Here is a 24,336-nt window from a genome sequence, read left to right as displayed (position 1 = left end):
GGATATACGTCTAATCGCACTGATTGTCCACAACAAACGGGCACCCCGCGCTCCGATTTACCCAGCGAACAAAGCAATACGTCCTAACTGCGGAGTTAGGAAAGTCGCGGGACTTTCGACACAAAAATGTCCCTATCTCGCGGCAGAACTACCGAATTTCTAATGTAGTGGGGAGGTAAGGTAACACCCACAACCTAACCCCCCTCGCCTTTCCACTAATTGTAACAATTACGCTTTACGGGAAACCGAAATTTCACATGCGTCACAGAATTATCCATATCTCGATCAACAAACTATAGGAACCTTGCAACTAAATGATATAAGAAATGTTCAATGTTTTGGTTTTTGCTCGGCGTAAGATAACTTGCTATGCGGGCATAAATAAATGATTTCTGGGATACGTTAATTGCTCTATCGCTCCAGACCCTAGGCGATATTCTCACATTGAACACACATCAGTGTTATGGCCATGCTATAGCCCCGAGTCTCGCTTTCTTGGGGGTGTCCATATTAAAAAAGAGACATACATTTTATTTTACGACTATAACAAATAATTCACTTCTTTGTCTCGAGAAAAATTTTAAATTAGAAGAAACTGGCAACTCTTTTAAGAGATTTGAAATATAGTACAATTTTACATCAATTTAAATTGTGAAAATAAACGTTAATTCAACGAATAAAGAAAATAATTATAGACATTGTTTTCTAGTATATGTACATAATAATTGCTATTAAGTTTTCTACACTATTAACTAATGTTATTCGCCGAAGATATTTTAGCTGCACTTTGAATTTCAAGAAACTAGGGGTGGAGGCGCTGAAGCCGGTGCAGTTTGTCGATGATCTTAGGCGCATGTGAGCGGTTTTAGAAGAGCTTTATGTAGTGAAAAATATTGTACTCGATATATGACAATGGGTATTATAAATGACAAACCGAATCAAACCGTTAATGCGGAATCGAGGGAGGTGCAAAAATCTGACAAACCATTGAAACCTTGCTGCGCTTGTCCTGAAACGAAGAAGGCAAGGGACGATTGGTACGCAAATATATTTAAATATTCGAGAAAATAATGTTTTCACTTCAAGTGTCTTTAAATTAAGTTCGAACATTTAGAAGTAACAAGTAAAAGAATTTGTTAACGAAATCTGTGTAGCTGAATTAGTATGCTTTTATTTGCGAATTAATACATAACCTCATCTTGAAACACATCTTTTAGTACAATTGTATTCAAAAACATTAATTCTTTTTCAGCATTATCCTACTAGGTGAAGAAAACTGTAAAGATTTGATAGAAGCGCATAAAACTTGTATGCGGTCATTAGGATTTAACATATAAATATAAATTAGCTATATATTATAATTATTATATAACATGCTCAGGTTGCATTTTGAACGAAAAATGAAGTAAACAGCGTTTACTTCGTGTAACTGATTTAGTATTTCTCAAAACAATGTTAACATACTAAGCAATTTGTTTAGAAATAAACAAGTTATTTTATTTGTATCGGATGTACTGTTTATTTAAATTTCCTTAGCTGTGTGAGCAATATATAATATCGGATATGGAAATTGAGAAAGTATTTTTTCTTTTAATGGTGTAAAACAATCACACATAAATTGGGAATTCTAACAAAGCATATATTTTAATTTGACATGTGAGTAATTTAAAGTTCTTTTTACACTTGCTTAACAATTCCATAGCTTGCTTTGCCTGAACATTCCAAAATATTGAACATATTCTTAATGAGCGTATGAAAAAATATAATGCAAGTAATAACCATATCTTTGCTGTCAGTCATAATTATTGCATCTGGTTCTAGTGAGTAGAAAGACAAATGTTCACTCAATTAGTGCATTTTATAAATTATCAAAGCTATAAAATAATAATACATTTTCTTCTTATAATACCTTTCACAATAACAAACATCGAATTTTTTGATAGTTTCCAAATTTCTTGAAAATAACAAATATGTATCAATGATCATATGCGTATCAATACAATTTATAATATACAATAAGTGTAATGATAATAACAGTAATAACGCAGACGATTATAAATATAATAATGGAAACAATGTAACTCGTTTAATCGTGTAATATAAATAACAAATTAATGGACTGTCTTGCTCTCTGATCTTCTCTCGCAACGTTGTTCTTAACTTATAAATTAACATATGAGTAGCCTTAATGTAATCCAATAATTAAATAGAATATCCGAAAGTAGTATGAAAGTAGTTGTACTTTATGTATGAGTGAAAGAAGTGTAATACAACGAAGAGTGTGTGCAAGAATGTGTATATGTATATAGATAAATGTATATATAATATATGGAAATATGTCGTCTATTCTTGTAGACACTCCAAAAAAATGAAGCAATGAGAATAAAAGTTGATTAGAGAATAATAATCTTTGACGGTATATAAAATTTGTTATCGCCACGCGTATTGCAATATGTTGTTGTATTGATACTTTTATTGACTAAAAATTGACAACATTTTGACAACAACGTTCATAGAAATGTAAAGTACAAGTGAAAGAGAAGTTAAAACACGGACAATGCTTTCTTTAACGTTCTGATCACGTGGAGTGTCTTCAAAAATATTTAGAATCGGTGATTAGCATTAAATCGATAACAGCATCACAGCTACGAAAGAGTCTCGTTCTCCAAGATCTGCCATGGCTTTTTCCGCTGATGCCACCGATCGGCATAGGACGATTGGTCGACTAAAAGTTAGCACAGCCTGTTCGGTGCGACGAAAATTGAGCAGAGCATTATGACCAAGGAATGGCGACCGAATTGATTCTGTCCTTCAAATTCATCGTGACTGTAACTTTCCTTTCCAAGCACACATCCCCTAATACAATATTTTCAAGGCTGAGTCTGAATTAAAAAATGATCGGTACGCGTAACATATAGACACCCCTCCCCTTTTTTTCTTTTTCTTTTTTTTTTTTTTTTTCTTAGAAAGTACAACTTTTATAGGTTCGTCGGTCAATTTTAACTGCAAAAATTCTGAACCACGACGCAGGCTTATTAGATACACGTGATTTGAGGAGCCAACGAATGACGGCGAAAATATGCAGGAATATATCGTTAAATAATACTTCTGCAACTACTACGGTGGAGCAAACCTCCTAATGATAAAACCTAGAACATTGCGGTCATGTAACTTTAAGGATGCTGGAGAAAATTGGTTTGAGGCAGTCTATCGTCTTCCCAAAAGATTTAATTCCTTTCCAGGCCAGTAAATCTCACCTATCTTGTGGCAACCGAATCAAACGTAATACTTTGCTTTCCTGAAGTTAGAAATGATTGTAATTTAATTTAATTAGCCCTTCTTGCAATAAATAATCACATCTATAGCAAATAAGCGAAAAGATAAACAATAAACGAATAAATATATGAAAGCTTACGTGATACTCTAAGTCGGTTTCCATGATACCGGTAACAGCAACGACTTGATACTGTCTGGCTTTCATCGCTGCAATCGACTTGCGTACCAAACGCATCGCACCAAGTGCACTACTTGTACTGTTAAATTGTGCCATTTGTGCTGGACTATGGCTTGGATCGAGTACTAACATTGTTATTGAACCATCTCTCAACTGTTCTACTCCTATTATTGTTCTACTATGACCTACAAATAATAAAATGTAGTTGTCTTTCCTAATTTCCTCTTTATCCTCGCTTTCTTAATTCCGTTGTTAGCCTTTACCTTGATGCTGCAAATAAAGAGGTGGCTTGAAATCATCGCACCGCTGGAAGTATTGTAAAACCCAATTAAACATTTCAGGGTGTCCGCCATCAGAATTAGTTGGTGTATAAAAATCTACCAGCTGACACCTGTGATAGAAACACGATGTATAATGTGACTCTAAAAAAAGATGATAGAAATTAAAGGACATACTTTATTCTTAAACTAGACAACAGTATGACTACTTCGGTGGGACCAATCCATTTTCTGGTGTTCACCAATTTTCCTCCCAACTGTTCAGCTCCTTGAGTATCGAAACCTTGGGCCCAAGCCCACTCTATCATCTTTTGAAGTCTAGAGATCGACGGTATAGAACTTCGTAGTGGATTCTTGGTAGAACTACCGCTACCCAAACCAGAATTCCACGCTTTATAAACTAACTCGTTGTACCCTGTATGTTGCAAAAGTGACGAAATTAACATCTGCAAATTTCTATAACCACATCCCCATCCTTTGTCCCCATAGGTAGTTGCATAATGGTCTACGGTAGAACACATCCAGGTGCTTAATACATTACTACACGCTTGACTGACAGCCCGTATCTTGGAAACTAGCCCTATAAAGAATCGATGAAGTAATAAAAAGTATTCGTAACGTTATGAGTAAATAGATGTGGAAAAAAAAGATTATAACCGCGTGTACAAGAACTGCCATCGTCGATGCCGCTGCTTTCAGCTACTCTGAGCTCGGTTTGTCTTTCGTAATAATCAGCAATCGTCATTTCGCCGGAATACACAGCCCGCTGCATATTGGTGACGCTTTGTTCTCTAAAATTCCCTTGATTGTCCATTCCATATTGCGCCCTTAACATCTCAAATTCACGTTGTTCGCGTAATTTTCTAAGCTCCTTCTCAAGTCTTTCCATATCCTTTGCTAACATTCTGTCGGTAGACAAGTCTGGAGTTATAGGAGATGGAGTGCACTTTTTACTGAAATGTTCTTCAATGTGTGCAGTTAATTCGTCGTTGCTTTTAAACGAGGTACTGAAGCAAACTGGACACGCAGGTGTATCACTACCAACGGTTGCTTGAGCTGACTGGGAAGCTGCACCATTCGCAGGGCTTTGTAAAAGAAATACAATAATTTTGGTTTTCAAATCATGCCAATTTACTATAGACACAACTGATTGTTATGCATGCAATACATATAAATCTTACATTACCTCAAGATGTCTTTATGTTCTATGTTAACGTGTAGCTCAAGATCAGAAGAATTTGGGAAAGACGTGACGCAGAGTGGGCAGTTGAAGACACCATCACGCGATGGTGGAGATTCAGGTGGAAAGGACGGCGACGTGAGATCAAAATGTTGTCTGTTGATATGCTCTTCTAACCTTAGTGGACTATCAGAACTGTAAGGACACATAGGACATTCTTGTACTGGAAGTTTTGGCGAAGCATGGGAACGTAGTTGCAAATTTAGGCCTGAACGCAGCGGAGACCCGTGTCCAGCTGCACCTTCGATAACTGAAAGGATATTGTGGATTATGTGTCGCATCAGTAACTCGAGCTATACCAGATGATACTTGATAAAACTTCTTAGTACCGTTATTAACATTTCCAATGTTATTATTGTTATTATTATTATTCACATTTGCACTAGGAATCTGTGGTTCCACTTTTGGTATTTCTTGCTGCTGCTTAACACGTGGACTGAACGAACTGCTCCAACCATTTTGAAGAAGCGGAGGACTTGGGGACATAGTTGGAGAAGGACATGGACCGCGACATTCGTCGTCTCTTCTATCATCCACTAACGAATCGTCATCGATAAATGCCATCATGTCATTCTCTGGAGTACTGTAACAATTGAGATAAGTAGTTATCACCATACACAGATACTTTAGATATACACTGATTGTAAGCGGTACTTGTATGTACATAAAAAGAGTCAAGTATTTATTACTTTTTACGACGAATATCTAATTCACATGCTGTTTCCCCTTTGTAGTCTTTTATCATGTTTCATACGATTCATTTGAATCTATAGCACTGTCTACACATGGCCACTATATACTTGACAAACGATAGTCGAATAAAGACTAGGACGAAGGGACTTGGACATAACTACGTGTAACAAGAAAAATATTAGAAGAAGTAACTAGGATTAATGGGGTAATTTAATGCTTCTTCGGCGGTGTCAATTCATCTATGGTTAATTAACTAGTAAACAAACCGGATAAGCCCGTAGACAAGTACGCTCGCAACGAATTCAGAAACTTTGTACGACGGAATACAGAATGTATACATATATGTAGTAGCGCGACATCTAAGGCCCATTTTTGCCGCCATTTCTCCTCGCAATCAGAACAGTTTGAACGCTTTATGATGTATTTGAAGGATATTTGTGAAGAAAATCATATATGCAAGATTAAAAGGATAATTGCACCATATATACCTTGGTGTTAGATAATCGAGATGGGCACTGTTAACGTGGGTCAACATTTCCGTCGGCGAAATTTCGCCTAAATCGCAAAAGGGGCAATTTGCGGCTCCTTGAAGGTGGTAGAAAACCATATGAGATCTCATCTCTTCGTCATTGAAACCTTCCAGGCCGCAAATTTCGCATGTGTAATTCATTTCCGGTGGTTTACTGGTCGCCATTTTTATTACATGCAATCAAATCACTCGCTGGCCTATAATAAAAATAAAAATGCATATTATTAAACTGTCGTTTATTGAAATCGCTCGTGCAAGATCCTAATCAACGTGCATGGAATCGTGCGTCCGTGTTGAATCGAGTCTTAACATCCGATAACTCGACTATTTAAACAGCCGTATCGTATAACGAGTCAACCTTTAAACGATCCAACTAACTTTGTGACAATGGTCAGAGAAACGTTGCCATTGAAACATCGCAGCGGACGGTGCGCTTTTCGACGAAACGAATAGCAGAAGAATTTAAGCAACGGTTTAGACAAAGTAACCCGCGACGGTACATGAAAACTGCACTGTCGAGTATTTTCCTCGGTGAATCGATAATTGAATTCAGGGTCGCGTACAAGCGATTGTACCGTGGTTAGCCGTCAGGTTTCTCGCGAACGCGAGATTTGTTCAAGCGGCAGCACACGAAAACACCATAACACGAGCAAAACTAGCGTACAGGCTCGTTTCCGACGCACCGTGTCAGCTGATTTAGTAGAGGCAAAAGCCCGCACAGCACATCCGTGATGCAACGATATCCACGAATGGAAGACGTTTTCCAGTACATAGGACGGTCCGCGTTCGTTGAATCGCAGTTCCGCGTGTAAGAGGAAACGCAACGCGATCTCTCACCTCTGCTTTATCACCTGAATCCGTTTCTCGCTGCCGTGTTCGCGTGTCAATCAATGCATTTCCGTGGTCGGCGAGAATCCCATGGCTCTCGTTCCGCAAACAAGAAAGCTTCGACGAGAGAGAATCGCGACGACGATGGCGACGTCAACGACCACGGCCACAACGGCCAAAGAGAGTCACAGAGGATCAAGAGGAGTGCACACTTTCGATGTCGTTTTTCCAACCAAGCGGAGGTCGCGTATCTTTTCGCTCGCTCGCTCGCTCGCTCGCTCGCTCCCGAGGAAACTAGGCCAACCAGTGAATCGCAAGAAGAAACGAGTACACGTTAGGTTGCTGGGTTGGGTTGACCCATTTGAGGTCGCGGTTAACGCGTGTACTCTCGCACTCGTGCCTCTAACGCTTCCTTGATATCCGATACCCTCGCACTCACCCGATTAATAGCATCTATTTGAGCGCGCGAACCAATTGCAATCCACACTTTTTTTCCACGCTTGTTTTACACGCAGCAAGGCGTCCGTGCAGGCCACAGTGCCTAACACGGCGCCTCATTTGCCTCCATATGACAGCGCCAATCCACCCCGACACCTTCACGGGAAGAGTTTATCGTTCCACCACCCCACCGCGTCGATTCTCCGCCACTCGCTTGTCCGAAGGGTTGCGTTTCTGTAGAGCGGAAGGCGCTGGCCGACGGCGCCACCCTCGAACCACCCGACGTCGCACGCGGTCGGTAAACCTTTCCCCGCTTTTCTCCCTTAAATTTCTTCCCGATCTCGTTTACGAACGAACGTTTAATCAGGCAAATTTAGAACATTGCTTACAATCTTATCGGAACGTGGCCTCGATGTAATTATTTTTTAATAGTTTTTAATGTCATCTGTTTGATTCGCCGGCTCGAGCGGAATTTCCGCTGTCGTATAGTTTCGCTTAGATTCACTTCGAATCGGATCTACTGGAATCGGCGAAGCGACGGAGACTTGCGTCGCGCAGCGAGGCAAATTTCCACGACAACAAATAGCATGTATATCGGGTTACGATGACAACGCGTTCAATGGAGGCACTTTTAGCGCGCAGGCTCGAGATATTTGAATCTTATTTATGATACTCGGCGTCTATGTTTCCGCGTTACGGCTTTCAGCTTGTAACCGGTATTTTCAGCTAACTCGCTGATTGTGCAAATAACGAGATCTTGAAAATGTTAGCCCGAAAGGCTACCTGAAATCCAACCATCGCGAGAAATCGTATATCTCCGATAACCAAGACGTACGTAGAATCTAACCTGCCTAAAAACTATCAGTTTCTTTCCGCTCTTTCCTTTTGACCTTTTCGTTCACCCGAGACATTTTTCTACGCGCGAGTTCTTATTGCCGGCTCCAATGCGTTCCAATTTCTCTCATTGTATTCCCTATTGTTCGTCTGCGACTCTACGACGAGGTTTTCCATAATGACAAGTCGGCAAACGGTCTCGACACGGTGCATTATCCGAATGGCAGAACGCAATCAGCTTTCAATGGTGAGTTCATTTTGGCGAGTGATTTGAAAGCGCTGGTATTTCGACGATTCGAAGAGTCCAATCGATCGTTCGTTTCTATGGAAGGCCAAAGGAGAAGCTTCGTTAGGCGAACGTTACGCTTGCGATGCAACGAATGGAAGAAAGATGGAACTGGGATCGCGGTTGTTCGTATGCTTGTTCGTAACGTGATCAAATGGGAGGTAAACATTGGGAATTCTGATCGTGCTTAAGACATTCCTTTGGCACGGTAGAAAACGCGCGACAAATTTACGCGAGAAACTCGATTTCTCACGATGGCTAGCAAGGAGCAAGCTGGTCCTCGATTTCTGTCCGATGGTCGATGCTGGTTCATTGACATGCAGCCGACGATTGACGGAGGATGCAATGTTCACAGAACTATTTGGTCTTTCCCCTTGGTCACGCGCTCGCCCTATCCCTCCTTCTTCCTTTCGCTCGTTCGAAGGGTGCGTGAGTCAAATACTTGAAGCGCGCATGCACGGAAAGTAAATCGCCGGCAAATTTATTGGACACCTTTTCGATTCTGCACGACGATCGATTCGATTACCAGGAATTTCGATTTGGCCAATTTTTCATTGAAAAATCGGTCTTTCGTACCGTATACAGTTCTCGGCCATCGAACTACGATCGCTCAATACTTTCGACACGTTTTACCCTTACTCCTTTGCTTTACTTTTACTTTGCAACTTCTCTAGACTCTAGAATGTCGTCTAAAGATCATAGATCGTGATAGTATGCAGTAGCATGTAGCCTATAGCAATAGGAAATTGGAATTCATCGTCACTGGTGCTCCGATAGATGCATAACATACCGTCCAATTAATGCTCGCCACTGGATAATTAATAACCACTGCGACTACTTAAGTGAGTTAAACCGAGCCGAGCAAAGTCCGCATTGCAAAAACGTTTCTGGCACGATCTCCCATCGATGGAATACGTTAAGACCAGCCTCGTTCCTAAAACAACTGGAAAAACCTTTGTGTACTACTTGACTACTTGATATTGATTGAGAATATACGTAGCACCCAACATTGACGAGATTATAATAAAAAAAAAAAAGAAAAAGTCGTGTTAAATTTTTCCATCAAATTTTCGAACGTCGAACGAAAATCAGACAAATTAAACGATTCTACAAATACAATCGTTACAGGGAATGGAATTATAGGGAATAAGCAAAAAAGAAAAGACAAGCGATTGCCCATTTCTGTTACGAACCAATTCGATTACCAATCGCCGAATGTGCCGGCAGAATTAAATTCTTGTTCATTAATCGCACGATCGTCGATTATTTCTACAGCTAGGTATCGTAGTAAGTTGACAATTGTAGCTTAATATTCTTGAAAGGGACAGCATTTGGGTTAAAGTAGATGTTCGGTGAGGAAATTGTACGACGTTCCGTAACCGCGAATGTCGTGGTTAATGGTTGAAAGTGCTGGGACTGACTCGCGAGCATCGCCAAGATAATGCCATCAACCGTTCATTTTGCAAATTAGTCGCCGAGCGTACCAAGTTACATTAATAATGGTCTTTATAGCGTACAAAGCGGCGACGATCCTGCGACGCAAACCGGTACACATTTGCAGAAACTTTGCGAGTATTTATCCGTGTTCGACTTGGAACTGGTTTCATCCACGGGTCTTTTTTCCTCCCGTCTATGGACTACGAATTTCCCTTGCCGAGCTTTCGTATTTTCCTGCAAGGCCACGCGGCCATCTCGCCTCGCGAATTGTAATTATACGACCGTACGAATCGTATGATTACCGACGATAAAATTGTTATCGCAAATAACGGTCCGATGCGTTTGGTGCGCGCGTCCACGATGAAACAGCAAGCCTGCTCTAAGGGATAAAGTGGACAGAGATGCAAAGGAACAGAGAGAAAGAGAGTCGAGAAGGAACAATCCGTCCGCAGCCTACGTGCGGATTGAAACGGATTTATCGGCGGAATAAATTAATAAATTACTCGACCATCGAGTCGATTGCCTTCACGAGGGGTTCGAACGGAAGCCGCGTCCCACAGCGACGCATCCGAGTGGAAATTCAGTGAATGAATCTCGAGATTATTCTACCGCGCAACTTCTATTTCCACTTTCCATCGCATCGATACGGGATATCGCGTTTTGCCATCGTAATTAGCTCGCACGCCCACGCAAAGGCAACTTGATCTCTTTATTTCATATTAAATCTTACTTAGATACATAGGTACGTCGAGCGACTGAAAACGGTACCGTATAAAGAGCGCAGTTATCAGAGATAATAGCTTGCGATTGCCAAAGTGAATCACATTCTGTCAAACATCTTAGTAGAACGAACGGTATCCGCGTTTCGACGATAGTCGACGACGAACGAATGCTCGCTCGTAATACGTCTCAATCGCTATCAGAGGAAGTACAAGCGCGGGTTATCAGTTTACCCGGTGCAGGAATGTGGCTTTCTAACCCACGCCACGGGCCGAGCTGGTCCCTTCGAATTTACGACTTTCGATGAGATCTCGCTTCGACGTACAGTCAACGTTCGCTCAGAACGGTGATAATCCGTTTGCCTGGAGATAACGAAATCGACCAACGATCGATACCAGCTGTACGACTCGAATCTTGTCTCCAACAACGCGCAACATTAACTCAACTTTTAAATACGAAGATATGCAACGATAACTTGGGACAATCGAGAGTGTGCGTGAGAGAGAGAGAGAGAGAGAGAGAGAGAGAAAGAAAGAGAGAACGAGTCACGAGGCTTCTTGAAACGAACGGCGAAAAAATGCATACCAAGGGTCGTGTAGGTACAGCCTGAAGATGTCACGATCACAATAGCAGTTGCACTGCGTGACAACGACAACGCGCCACGCGTCTTTTCCCTCCTCCCACACGCAATCCCTCCGTCTCTATCTCTCGTTCAGGCCTGTCCTCTCTCTCTCTCTCTCTCTCTCTCTTTCTCTCTTTAGATGTCTGGTCTCCTTCTTCCTCTCACCCACTCGGTCGAGTAAAAAGCTTACCGAAGCGAAGAGCCGAGGCCACGAGTGCGACGAAAAGCTCAGTCGCTCGCGGACTGCGCTCCAGTGCACTTGGTTTTCGCGCGAGTCCGCTTCTCGCCGACATGCCAACTCTGTCGCTGTCGTTCGCAATCGTTCGTAGATTTCGCGCGCCAGTTGTGTTTTAAGATGCGCCGATGGTGTCAGTGATCGTCATGGATCTCGAGACTCGACCGCGATTTCATGGAAACGCGCGATATTCAACGATGCTGGTGATCGGGTTGTCGACGGTGATGTTGACGGTCATCGTCGTCGCCACTCCTTTTCTCGACGCTGTACAAGGTAATTTTCTATTTCATCTTTATTTCAGTTGCGCGATTCGGCGACCGTCGCCTGGCCGGACAACTCGAGCTTCCGACTCTGGGAAACACCGGTTGGTCGAAACGAAACATTGGTTGGTCCAACTCGCTTGGTCGTGCCGCTAGCCGCGTTATCGTAGCGTCGGATGAACGGCGATTATTTTTAAAATAGCTCGTGTCAACTCGTGGTCGGTCTCGGTCGCGACTCCGCTAAAATACAAATTCAGCGAATCTTTGTCATCTTTCTCGTCGGAGACGATATCGGCCACAACTTCTGGCCACATGTGCGCACTTGCCTTCCTTTCTTTCCCCTCTTCGCTTCTCCTTCCGTATTAATTCTCGCCGCTTTTGTCAGCCTTTACTTTTTTCAGCCTCTTGCGCCGTTCGATTCGCGCGGTCATCTTAACGCTCTCCCTTCTTCGACTTTATCGTCGACATGCTCGAGAAGCGGCCAGCCATTTGTTTATCTAGGTGCCGTGTGGCTAAGTACGCTCAAGTGTCGACGGAAACTCTTCGCTTCTCGGGCGAATCGACGCGACAAAAAGCGCTGCTCGCTTTGGGCCGCCTTCCGCAATTTTTCCTCGCTGATTAAAACTGCCACTGCATTCGTCGATCGTTCGAAACGATCGAAACGATCGAAACGATCGAAACGATCGAAACGATCGAAACGAACGTACACGCCACCATCAACGAAACACTAGCGATTCGTGGAATTTCTTAAAAAATGCTCGTTCCGCGTTTCGTCGCCCGTCTGCCGATCTTTAATCTCTTTCTGTCTCGAAATTTACATGGTGCACGTGCGTGTGAACGAGCTGTCGCTAACGGTCCTTCGCCCCTGCCTCTCTTCAACTCGGTTCGAACGCCTCTTGTACAATAAGAGGAAAGAGAGTCACATACATACATACGTACTTACATACATAAGCAGAGAGCCATTGGCGGTCGCGTATTCTCCTATATGCGTGTGTATATATAAATATGTATATGTATATGTATGTATGTGCACATGACATAGGCGTATAGGTGGATACGTATTCGTATAGGTTCGCGTTCGTATAGAGTTCGCGAGGTGATAACGCGTCGCGCATTTCTCCGATCCTCTCACCTTTTCGCTGCACGCGTGTTTCCTCCGCTCCGTGCGTCGCGTCACCGTGACTTAATATCGCGTTATCCGTTGAGTGCGCACGCGACTAGAATGATTTCGTGCTAATTGATATCTCGTAAATTCTACGCCGAACCTTCTCTCTCTCTCTCTCTCTCTCTCTCTCTCTCTCTCTCTCTCTCGGTTCGAAGCGAAGGCGACGTTTATATCTCCGTGCGGTAAACGTCCATCAGTCAGCGTACTCCTCGCACTGTGTAGCAACGAACGTAGTTTCTAACAACCAGCACCGATATTTATGCCATGCAACGCTAATGCGCTGGACAAGCTCTGACTGTCGGTTTTATCGACGATCGAAAGCCGTCGTTTCGGTAGAGCAGGCGTTTGTTCCGCTGTTGAGAGTCGCCGTTTAACTCGCTGTTTAACTCGCCGCTTATTTCTATCAACGATACACACCTAGGCAAGACTTTGCGCCATGGCCAAGCTCCTCCTATAAATCACGCGTCAAAGTTCTCGTCGTTCGTTCGACCCGCTGTGGTAGTCGCGATAAAACATCGTTAAGGTGTCATTCGATTGCAGTAATTTCAGGCTGGATGCGCCATCAGCGAAGGGCCATGAAATAATATCTGGTTGCGCGATGAACGAGACAGAAGGGAGGAAAAAAGAAGGGATAAGAGGAACGTTGTCCCGCTTCAGCGTTGCGCCGCTGGCTTTTGGCCGCGTTAGTACGCAAAACCAGCCGGATCATAGTAATTTTAACGCGTGCCTGTTTGCGCGTAAATCCTTTCTATGCCGCGCGTGCAATTTCGCCTGTCTTTCAGCTGGAAATTGGAACGCGACGTTGCGCAAGCGATTTATGGCAACGCTACTCCGAATACATCGATCGACCGATCCAACTTATCGATTAATGCCTCTTCGACTCGATTCGTCGTTGATCACTCGCCAAACGGATCTTTACTCGTCGAAATCTTTCCGACTTGCTCCTCCTCGCTCCTCGTTCCTTCTTCGTTTTGTCATACGCGATCGTCGTCAGAAAGTCTTCGTAACGGGACAGCTCGATCAGACGGCCGTGAAAGCAGAATCTACAAATAAGATGACGAGCAATTTTTCAATTTCCTGACCGATTACATCGACTATTCCCTACTCAAACAATCGATTTCCATTTGATCGGGCCGATCGATTCGAAGCGGATTCGAAGCGGATTCCTCGCTTATCGTTAGCTTCCTCTCGTCATAAAGCGACGTGAAAATCGAAAAGACGGTAAAGACGGAAACAGTTCTTATCGATCTTTGATTTCCAATCAACGACCGAGGAGACACGACTATCGTGATTACATCGATCAAATTTGAAATCAGTCTGAGTAATCATCAAACTGTTTTTCTTTTCTCTTGCCTTCGTATTTTACCAATGATCATATCATACTGTACCCTGCAAACTTTGCGATATTTTCGTAAACGACTGTATATCGTCGCGATAGACGATTAACGTTCTTGCAACTTTTGTTCTCCGATCTTTTACGAGCAACCGGCGAGCGACTTTGGTCCAACGATCCGCTCGTTTCTCCGTAAAGGACAAGATCTTCACCAACCGGATCGTTTAGTACGTAACATAACGATATCAGAGGATGGTTTGCAGAGGATCGCTGATTTATCCGCGTCTCGATTTTCAATTTCTCAGCGCTGTAGCAATCCTTTAGCGGCAATTAAATCACCGTCGGTGACAGCCAGGTTCGACAGCCAGGAGACGCGTCCCGTTACATGATTTTCGCAACAGTGTCCGCAATTAGACGAACAGTCGGAACTTCCTGAAAGATTTACGTCGGTGCTGTCGCGACGGAGATTCCGGGGCAACGATTTCTTTGGACCGGTTGTCGCGAAACGCGTTGCTGAAAAAAGGAACGAGCACGCTGCGCCGCGCCGAAACGAAGGGGTTAAAGGAGAACGCGACTTGCGATCGGCAGGGCCCTGACACGGTCCACCAGCCAGCAGCGTGTATGTGCAGCATAGAGTGTGTAGAGTGCAGAGTATAGAGACATACTCCGCCTTTCGATACATGTCGATGGCGTGTCGGGAGAGTGCGGAGATAAATAAACGCATAAAACCCCTGTGACAGCTTCACGCCGGATAAAAACACGTCGAGAGACACTCGGTATATAGTATCTCGATTCGCTCCTTTTTATCTCTCCTTTCTCTTCTTTCTCTCCTTTCTCTCTTTCTCCCACCCTTCGACAAAATTCTACGAAATCATTCGTCTATATTCGATCGATCCTCTTCCTCTCCGTTCGCTTCGATAAACGTTGACAAGTTGGACGACTGTATCAATTTCTTCCACCCTTTCCGCAGTCCCCTATTGCGTGCAATCGTAATATTTCCATTCAGCTAGCGAGCAAGCGCGTTTACGCCGGCGATGTAACTCGCGCCTAGTGCGACGAAACGGGGATCCTTCGGAAGACGAAAACGGAAGACGGACTCGTCGTATACCGCGTACTAATGTACACGAACGAGCTAATTAGGCCAGCCGGTTCAACGAGTCAACAATGATCGTTGATCGATCTTTGTTACGCCTATACCAAGAAAACGTTTATTCTCTAACTTTGCCACTAAATCGGCAAATAAAAATGGGATCGATGGAATTTTAAACGCGACATACCTACGATTCTGGAATAAATGTTGTTTCGAATGTATGCGAGTCGTCGGTTCGTATGCAAATTCGCGCAAGGTTTTCCCACTTCCTGGCTTATCTTACATCTGCTGGAAGGATTATCATCGTTAGGCGTGGGAGAATCGTGCGAGTTTTACGAGTGCAACGACGTGGATGTCACCATTCGCGCACGATACGGCGATGGAAGGCGCAGCTGCGAGAATAGGCATGGCCCTTTTATATGCAACTATACCGCGCTCTCACCCACATACGCGATACGCGTGGCATACGCCAAGACATTCACGTTGACACGTTTCTTTCGATTTTGCATTGAAACAACGAGCCATCGCGTTTTTTCTAACCGTTGAGAAAAGAAGAAAACAGAAAGAAAGAGAATCTCGACGCCTGATTGAGCGATATCGAGAGAGACAGACAGAAAGAGAGAGAGAGAGAGAGAGAGGAGGGGAGGTCTGAGAGATTTCAAAGAAGATTCTGAAAACTTTCTCAGAGCCGTTTTTAAACTTCAACACTAAGTTCAAAGAGACAGAGGTTTTGCTCGTTCCATTTCATCCGGCTGGATAAAATTAAGGGGACTTTCGCAGCTTAGATCGGGCTGGAAGTCGAATGGCCGCAAACGACGTTGGCTATTTTTGTGTCGTTCCTCGAGAGAAGCCACAAACCCGTTACGATTTCAGGGGACGCACTTGCCACGGCGAATTTCACAACTCCACCACCAATTTAGCCACCGACATCAAACGCCATTTTCCTATCTTTCCTCTCTAACCTTTCGAAATAGGTTAACGATTCTTCGATTATTTTTAGCAATTAGATTACGCGGTGATTTCTCAGACATATCGAGACAACTTGCGCGTCCCTCGTGAAATCGATATTCGACAGGCCCCAGCTGTTATTTCTCTGACGAAAACGGGGAACCTTAACCTCGCTTTTCCTATTTCATCAGCTGCACAAACTTGTCGCGTGTTAAACGTTCCTACGTTCCTACGCTCCTACGTACTGCCTGAAATAAACGAATAAAAAGAAAAAAGAAAAAAGAAAGAAGATAGAAGAGAAAACGAGGAAAGAGAAATAGGCTGCTGACGACGAAGAGTACACGATATACGAAGCGAGTCACGCGGACAAACATAGTTAGCCGCAATTTCTGTCTGACTGCTATCTATTAACTTAATTGTGTAACACGCTTCGAACCCTCTTCTTGTCTCCAGGCTCTCCGTGCCTCGTGTGCATCGTTTATAGCGTGGCCGGTATCCACGATTTCGGTCCTCGTTCAAAAGTCAATTCCACCGGAGACCGGACCCGCATATTATATCCGTAAAGTCGTAAAAGATCACTTACGACTTACGACGCGAGTTACGCGCCACTGCCGGCACCGAGGCATCGCTCACCACGCGTCTACGTTCTCACCGTGAGATCATTTAATAAAAATAACGTTCGTGTCGCGAGAAGAATGGAAATTGCACGATAACGAAGTAAAGATCTCGACGCTTCGAGGGATATCGTAGCAACGTTACTCGTATCCAACTGCACGTGCTCATTATCCGTAATCGTATCGTTCAAAGGCAGTAACGACTGCTTCACAGAGAAATTGTTCGCATTAGACGACAGATTTCTTTCTCGGATCGCACTTTGCGATCGTTGAAAGAAATTGTCGCCGGCACAAGTTCAATTTCTCGATGCGTTCGCAAAGGATGGCGGAGTAAAACGATATAATTAGAAAATACGTATTCTAATGTACTTAACACGTATAAAAGTGACAGCTTTTTCAAATACTCGAGACTTTCGGTAATCGTCCGTGCCTTTTCCAAGGGTCGTTCGGTCTTGACGTGTCCCGCTTACCCTCATCCGGCACCATAAAGGCGGATCCTTTCTCTTTCCAACTGACGTAACGCAGGACACGCGTCTGTTTCGTGTTTAAGGAAAAGCGGAGAAAGGATCGTAATACGCGACCTTTCCACGGATCCTCTCCATGGATCGTTGCCATGTGTTTTTGCGTCTACCGAAAAGATCTGACTTGCCTCTATGCCTTATTTGTTCCAGAGATGTCCTGCTGTTCTTTGGCTACCGGATCTTGTCGCAATGTCTGCTCCAAGGTACCTCCTTTTCTCTCAATTTTTCATTATGCACTCGCGATCCTAAAGAAACACACGCGGTACGGTTCCGGTGAATTGCGCAAAGGTGCCGCGTGCTTCACCAGCAAACGTACGCGCGAAACCGTAGCCGCAAGATTTTCAGAAATATTTCATCCCCCGTTCTATGTGACTTTTTTCCGACAAATATCTTCTCGGACAAACATTTTATATACACGCCTTATTTCTTCCTTATAATTGTCGTCACACGTATGAAACGTTGTTTATTTTACAGTGAAAAAAAAAAAGAAAAAAAAAAAAAAAGAAAATCGATCAAATTCGTCAACGTAAACGTATTTCGGAGAAGAATGTCTTACAAATTCTATTCGCGATTCGTCGGCGAACGCAGCGAGCAAGCAGCATAAAATTCGTCCGAACGTTCTACCGCGTCTATTAATTATGCGCGCGAAAGATCTCCGTGGGAATGTGAAAAAGATAATTCCGAGGAATATAATTTCACGGGGCGAATGCGATATCGCTGGCCGGCTGATAAATATCGGTGGCCCGACCCCGGCACGATAGAGGGTAGAAAATATGCCGCGTCCACGGATATATTAGGATCTGCCGGGAATAAAAAGGAAACTGCGCGAGAAGGACGAAGCGTGACGGTAGAAAGGTGAAAGGAGAAAAAGAGGAAAGGCACGGTGGTTTTTCGACAGGGCTCCGGTTCGGAGCGACGCGACGCGACGCGACGCTACGCGGGGCGCACACGTGCTTGTAGCTTCTTTAAAAGTGGCTGCAGAGGGCCCCTTCCGAGATAATATCGGGGACACTGGGGCCCGCTGAGAGATTTACGCACGACCCCCCTCGGGGTCCCGGTCAGCTCATTCATACGCAAATATTACGAATCGACGCGCTCCGCATCCTCCACCAGACACGCTATCAATGATATCGTGTTTCCCCGCAATTTGTACCCGCGAAACCGAGTATTCTCCGCATCGCTTCTCTTTCGCGTCTAGCAACGCGAAACGCGGCTCCTCTTCTCCGTACAATTCTATGCGCTTTAGATTTAAGGGTGGTCGATAACGATAACGATAACGATAACGACAACAGTCGATAAACATTTCAACTGCTTTTCTCAACTAATGCGCGCACCGACGAATAAACGCGAAGCGATCGATTAATAGATTTAGCAGTAGCATCCGCCGGACATGGCCGGAAACGGCCGCAAACGGCCGCAAACTCTAACATCATCGTACGATCATGCATCGTGCGATGCCTGCGGTTATTTATATCCAGGCATGTTTTTACCCCCTACTCCCGCCCCCCTCCCCCCTCCCCCCGCCGATAATAGTTGAATCAAAGTTAATAAAACCGCAACTTGCATTTCGATAAATCGTACATCGCGATAGCCAAACTGTTCCAAACAGTTATAGACATTTTCTTGTAATTTCAAATGACGCGAATTACGCGACTTTCTGTACTATTATGTGCGTTGTGTGATATATTTTGAAATTTCATCGGCACCGTTACGACACACGTTCGTTCGACTATCGCGGATCGGAAAACGTATTTATACGTGTAAAAGATATTTATATAGGTAGATATTGGCCGCAGAGATTCTTTTAAAAAAAAAATCGTTAACAATTTCATCGGAGAAATGTAAAAATTGCGGAATTTGATTGATCAAACCAGATTGACGAAACTAGATCCGAAAGAGGCATAGTTTCGCGAGCTTTACATGCTACGCTTTGTACGTAATTTATAACGGCGATCAGAATGCCTGGCATCTAGCTATGGTGGAAAAGTTTGGCGAGAAAAACGCACCCCCTTCGAAATGGCGACGAGGCTAAGCTGTGCATAGCTCCCAGAATATACCGCGACAGAAATACGTGCGTCGTCTCCGGTTCGCTATCGTTTACGCCCTTAACGTTTGCAACGTAGTTCGACTGGAAAGCTCTATTTAAAACCCTCGATTGCTCGATCATCGCGAATTAAAATATCTCTATCGCTAATAAGTCCTTTCGTAAAGGATCGTCGACGAAGAGACAGGAAGGAAAAACAACGATCGATTTAAACGACGAATTATATTAAAATACAGGCGGCCAAGTCCTAACAGGACCCACCACACGCCGATGGATAGTCGTAACTTGTAACCGTGACAAGACTGCGGGATAGATCCGCGCGTCCTCGTACGATCTACGTCGATTGAATTCCGAATGAACGCCTAAATGGTACAACAGTCGATATCCGTGCGGTGGTCTATTGTCATTCAGTGACCAGCAACAGGAAATCGTGGCGACCGAAGCGTACTCGTGTCCTTGATTCTTAATAACTTCTAACGCGTCGTACCTTGCATTCGTAATCGCGGAAATTCCCATCGATAGATATACAGCTGTCCCGTTTTTTCTTCCTTTCCACTTCCCACGAATCCTTCCAATTTTTTCCCATCCATCTCTGTACGATAGACGTTCGAACAAAAATTGGAGAAAAAAAAAAGAAAAGAAAGGAAGAGGAGAACGTTGACGGCAGCGGTGCTTTCAGATCTCGCTGGTGGCGTTGGGAGCAGAAGCAGAGGCAAGGGAGAACGCGACGCAACGCTTGCTGGAGTTCTGTTCCCTCGAGCTGGTAAGCCGTGTGTTTAATCGATCCTTTTAATCCATAGCCGACAGTCGGAGACGGTGTCGAATCTGAAACGATGCCCGCGACAATACGTTAGCGTTAGCGATTCGAGAGAAAAGGGACGCGGGACTGCAAGAGATGGACAGATTCGCGTTACAAAAGACTCTGGCGATACGCTTACCTTCTCCTTACGTTTCTCCACTCGGTTTTCATTTTCTTTCTTTTCTCTCTTTTTTTCTTCTCTCTCTCTCTCTCTCTCTCTCTCTGTGTGGATTAGTCCCTCAGCTTCAACTTTTCCTTATTCTTCCTTTCAGATGGTATTCTGGGGCTGCGTCAACATGACTCTGAACGGTGAGAGTATCTCGACTCGATCTTGCTAACATCCGTTTCGCAGCAACGCAAAATTGTTAACTAGTTTTGTCCCGACAGAGGTAAAGAGATACGAGAATTGGACTGGCAGGGGTTGCTGTCACTTAGCGCTGAATCCAATATGCCGATCAACGTGCGCTCTCTCCGGATCCAGAAGGGATCTGAACGTATCCTGCCGGCCGAGCGACGAGCCTGAATTCTTCTCCTGTTTGGAAAAGCGAGAGGAAGCTGAACACTGTTGCAGCAACGTATCCGACGACACCTGCAGAACAATTTGCCAGGATTTGTTCTACAAGCCCGGAAAGATTTCAAATCTCAAGTTGTACAGTAGCAAGGGATGCTTCCATCAGATTCCAAGGTGCTTGAAAACCGTGGCCGAGGCGAAACACGCCGAAGATCCGAAACAACGTAAGTAGAAGTTGACGATTATTAAGTCTCGTCTCGTCTCGTCTCGTCTCTCTCTCTCTCTCTCTCTCTCTTGTAACTCTGAATCCGCCAATCGTCTCGACACGTTGACACTATAGATCTGCATTGCTGCAACGTGGCTAGCAGCCCAGCCTGTCTCGAAACGTGCAGGAAGATCCTGCATACGGCGACGACCGACCAAGAGATCATGGATGCGTTGACGGACAAGTGCAGACCGGTTCTACCTCAGTCGCCGTTTTGGAGTTGCCTGCTCAAGTCTGGCTCGTCGAAGCCAGCTCGCCTACCTCTAGATGCGGGCAAATTGTCGTGCTGCACCAAAGCAACCAAGCCATCGTGCCAGAATCTGTGCTGGAGAGCGTTCCAAGCGGACTGGGAGTCCGCGTGGCTTCAACTCGACGCAGAGTGCCTGTCGTCCAGCCTGGAAGGAGAACTGAGACGGTGTCTCGAGGATACCGACGATCCGTGCGAAATGGGCTGCTCCGGGCTGTCCTATTGCACCCGATTCAACGACAGGTCGACGACACTCTTTAGGTAGGAACTCGGCGCGTTTCGGTTTGGACCGCGGCCAAACCTGCTTCCATTGCTTTGTCCCACTGCTATTCTTATTCCACTTCTATCCTCTATTTCCTCCTTTTCGTTGCTCCGTAGGAGTTGTTCGGCCGCGGCTGACGAGGCAGCTAAATTGGAAGCTGATCACTGGGCCAGAGGTGGAATCGTTCGTGGATTAGGTGTGCCTGTTCGAGCCGCCGCTTCCTGCCCGCCGGAAACTTTACGCGCAGCCGCGTGCTTATTGCAGCTGAGACCGTGCGAAGCCAGAATCCACGAGACGAGACTTTGTCGAGAAGATTGCCTCGAACTGATGGCCAGTTGCGTGGACTGGTCGGCCATTAACGGTCCCCATACGGCAGCCACATTGTGCGCCAAGCTCTCACCAGCTAGATCCGATGCCTCTTGCGTTTCTCTGAGACCCTTTTTAGAGGATGCCCAGGATAACGAGTCGGTGATTCGCCTCGAGGAGGACATCGTCACTCCTTGTAGGAGTAATCCTTGCGCTCACGGTGAAATCTGCCAGCTGCTTCATTTCACCCGACAGGCGTACCGTTGTCTACCAGCTTGTTCTCTCGGAGAAATGTCGAAACAGTTGGTACCCGTGGGATCCTGGGTACAGATACCAAGGTACGACCAACAGGGTTGTCTGCGAATCTGCCAATGCACGGTCCACGGTTTGGAGAAATGCAGAACCTTAAACTGCTACAAATTCAACTCTTGTTGGGTGCACGACCGTTTCGTCGCTCACAAAGCCAACTTCTATCTGGAATGTAATCCCTGTCACTGTTTCGAGGGCGAGTTCACGTGTTCGAAGAAGAATTGCGGCGAGATACGCGTACCTTCGTTGCCCTGTGACTGTCCGGCTCATTACGTCCCCGTTTGTGGAAGATTAGGCTTCACTTTTGCATCCGGTTGTCTGGCAAAGTGTTCCGAGATGTCCGCGAACGAAGTAGAATTCGGTAGCTGTTCCTCTCGCGACCCGTGCGCGTCCAATCCTTGCGACAGCACGGAAAAATGCGTCCCGAGAACCAGAGTGTGCTTGTCCAGGCTCCAGAAATCTTGTCGCCAATACGAATGCGTACCTCTCGATTGCGATCCCCGAGACGAGGCCAACGGTCCGGTTTGCGACAAGGAAAACCGCCAACATCGCTCCATGTGCGCCATGATTCGATCTGGGGCCAGTTTGGGCTACAGAGGACATTGTCTAGAAGGGTGTAGCTTACGTGGTCCCGTTTGCGGTACCAACGGAGAGATCTACGCGAACGAGTGCGCAGCGTGGGCGGAAAGGACGGTGGTGGATTACTTTGGTCGTTGCGTGGCTGTCGGGTTGATAGGTGATCAAGCCAAGCCTCGTTGCGGCGATTTAGTACAATGTCCTCGATTGATCGAGCCATACTGCGTTGGAGTCACACCCCCCGGTGCCTGTTGTCCTGTCTGCGGTGGGGCGGCTAAGCTCTTTTATTCTAAAAAACAGGTACGTTATTCTCTCTCCCTCTCCCTTTTTACCTTTTACACATAGCGTTGCGCAACGCCAAGTAGCCACCATTCTTATTCTCCGATTTTTGTTCATTTTCAGTTGGATAGGATATACTACACGATGGACGAGGACGTGGACAAAGATTCGGTCGCGCTCGAGGTCCTCTTGTCAGCTCTAGCACGACAGATTCAAGTGGCACAGTGCGTTCTTCGAGGCATGATGACGCCAGACCTCGACATATTCGTTATAGTACAGCCTACGTCGAAGAGACCATCGCCGCTGCAGCTACGAGCTTGCGTGGCTGAGACTGAGAAACTAGTTACCAGAATTTCGGAGAGGAGCCCCAGGATCACGACGGAAGTACTGTTAGGCGCGCTCACCAGAGCGGAAATTGCTCATAGCTACATATCAAGTGCCATGACCATCGGGGGAAACGTTGCGCGGCTCTTACTTGCAATTCTCCTTTACGCTATAGTTTCGTGACAACCGAGACACATACGGAAACGTACAAGCGTATAGGAGACACGTCGGCTGATCGCGATAAACGGCCGATTCGTTCGTCGCATTTTTCAAACGCGTTAAAGCATTTCTTTTACCTAGCGGCGTTACCGTTCGTCGCGGTATCGTCGAGTCCATGACTGTGATTCCTCTAGTGCCTAACGTAACGTACAGAAAAGTAGCGTGTATTTTTCGTCTATCTTTTAATATTGCCAAAGAAAACGGAGTACGTGGAACATGTACAAAGACACATAATTACCCAGGCAGGAATACGCCGCTAAACGATCGTTAAAGGATGATTATGCTGGCCGTTGTAAGCTGTAAATAAAGTTTCAGTCCTGACTTAAGTTACCAAAACAAAGTGGCGATTGATCGTTACGTTATATTCTCCGTGAATACAATAATACAATGGATAAAAAAGGTCAAGTCTGTCGGGCGGCCCAAATTATTTATTCTCTTGTCCCACAATGTGAGTTTCGCGTGCCTTTTGTTCGAAAATCTTAATTATTTAATTACGATGGTTAATCAATTTGGACCGCTGGCAAATACTTTCGGTACTCCGTAAACCGTCAAGCAGCTCTTTTGAACATTATTGTACCGTTAAATACAAAGTGTTTCGCAGAGACTTTCTGTAAGTTTAATAAATCTCTAATTTTACTCGCACGTTATTCGTCGAAGTTGCGTATATGCT

General features: G+C 44.9%; 3 protein-coding genes across 6 annotated transcripts; 2 read left to right on the top strand and 1 right to left on the bottom strand.

The window, feature by feature from the left end:
- Positions 1-787: 787 nt before the first annotated feature.
- Positions 788-1,505, top strand: LOC117234177 (cytochrome c oxidase copper chaperone). Its single transcript, XM_033495157.1, has 2 exons — positions 788-1,037; positions 1,253-1,505. Exons 1-2 carry the CDS (start codon positions 907-909, stop codon positions 1,335-1,337), a joined length of 216 nt encoding a protein of 71 aa, XP_033351048.1. The 5' UTR covers positions 788-906; the 3' UTR covers positions 1,338-1,505.
- Positions 1,506-1,618: 113 nt separating this feature from the next.
- LOC117234167 (zinc finger-containing ubiquitin peptidase 1-like) lies at positions 1,619-20,202 on the bottom strand. Of its 4 annotated transcripts, none has more exons than XM_033495135.1 (9): positions 7,032-7,765; positions 6,154-6,391; positions 5,302-5,555; positions 4,919-5,222; positions 4,390-4,817; positions 3,910-4,312; positions 3,718-3,845; positions 3,416-3,639; positions 1,619-3,298 (listed from the first exon to the last, which is right to left on the bottom strand). In XM_033495135.1, exons 2-9 carry the CDS (start codon positions 6,357-6,359, stop codon positions 3,254-3,256), a joined length of 1,992 nt encoding a protein of 663 aa, XP_033351026.1. In that variant the 5' UTR covers positions 6,360-6,391; positions 7,032-7,765; the 3' UTR covers positions 1,619-3,253. The 4 variants fall into 4 exon arrangements, with proteins under 4 accessions (XP_033351026.1, XP_033351006.1, XP_033351016.1 ...); XM_033495115.1 differs by lacking the exon at positions 7,032-7,765 and adding an exon at positions 20,057-20,202 and having other exon boundaries at positions 3,159-3,298; XM_033495125.1 differs by lacking the exon at positions 7,032-7,765 and adding an exon at positions 11,323-11,342 and having other exon boundaries at positions 3,159-3,298.
- Positions 11,593-24,041, top strand: LOC117234161 (reversion-inducing cysteine-rich protein with Kazal motifs). Its single transcript, XM_033495103.1, has 8 exons — positions 11,593-11,867; positions 17,676-17,728; positions 20,249-20,332; positions 20,641-20,677; positions 20,756-21,103; positions 21,220-21,652; positions 21,770-23,144; positions 23,247-24,041. Exons 1-8 carry the CDS (start codon positions 11,723-11,725, stop codon positions 23,628-23,630), a joined length of 2,859 nt encoding a protein of 952 aa, XP_033350994.1. The 5' UTR covers positions 11,593-11,722; the 3' UTR covers positions 23,631-24,041.
- Positions 24,042-24,336: the final 295 nt, after the last annotated feature.

The sequence above is a fragment of the Bombus vosnesenskii genome, unplaced genomic scaffold (genome assembly GCF_011952255.1).
Source record: "Bombus vosnesenskii isolate JDL3184/JDL3185 unplaced genomic scaffold, Bvos_JDL3184-5_v1.1 scf7180000013263, whole genome shotgun sequence".
In the NCBI taxonomy this organism is placed as follows: Eukaryota; Metazoa; Arthropoda; class Insecta; order Hymenoptera; family Apidae; genus Bombus; species Bombus vosnesenskii.
The sequence above is the reverse complement of the archived record's forward strand: the minus strand, read 5'-3'. Positions and strand labels throughout refer to the sequence as shown.

What these genes read in the sequence shown, in the direction of transcription:
- LOC117234177 (XM_033495157.1), top strand. Translation starts at nt 907, where the DNA reads ATGACAATGGGTATTATAAATGACAAACCGAATCAAACCGTTAATGCG. An exon ending in AAGAAGGCAAGGGACGATTG is followed by an intron (nt 1,038 to 1,252) that starts GTACGCAAATAT and finishes ATTCTTTTTCAG; the next exon opens with CATTATCCTACTAGGTGAAG.
- LOC117234167 (XM_033495115.1), bottom strand. Translation starts at nt 6,359, where the DNA reads ATGGCGACCAGTAAACCACCGGAAATGAATTACACATGCGAAATTTGC. An exon ending in CATTGGAAATGTTAATAACG is followed by an intron (nt 5,223 to 5,301) that starts GTACTAAGAAGT and finishes ATATCCTTTCAG; the next exon opens with TTATCGAAGGTGCAGCTGGA. An exon ending in TTGTCTAGTTTAAGAATAAA is followed by an intron (nt 3,846 to 3,909) that starts GTATGTCCTTTA and finishes TTTCTATCACAG; the next exon opens with GTGTCAGCTGGTAGATTTTT.
- LOC117234161 (XM_033495103.1), top strand. Translation starts at nt 11,723, where the DNA reads ATGGTGTCAGTGATCGTCATGGATCTCGAGACTCGACCGCGATTTCAT. An exon ending in CGTCAACATGACTCTGAACG is followed by an intron (nt 20,678 to 20,755) that starts GTGAGAGTATCT and finishes TTGTCCCGACAG; the next exon opens with AGGTAAAGAGATACGAGAAT. An exon ending in AGGTCGACGACACTCTTTAG is followed by an intron (nt 21,653 to 21,769) that starts GTAGGAACTCGG and finishes GTTGCTCCGTAG; the next exon opens with GAGTTGTTCGGCCGCGGCTG.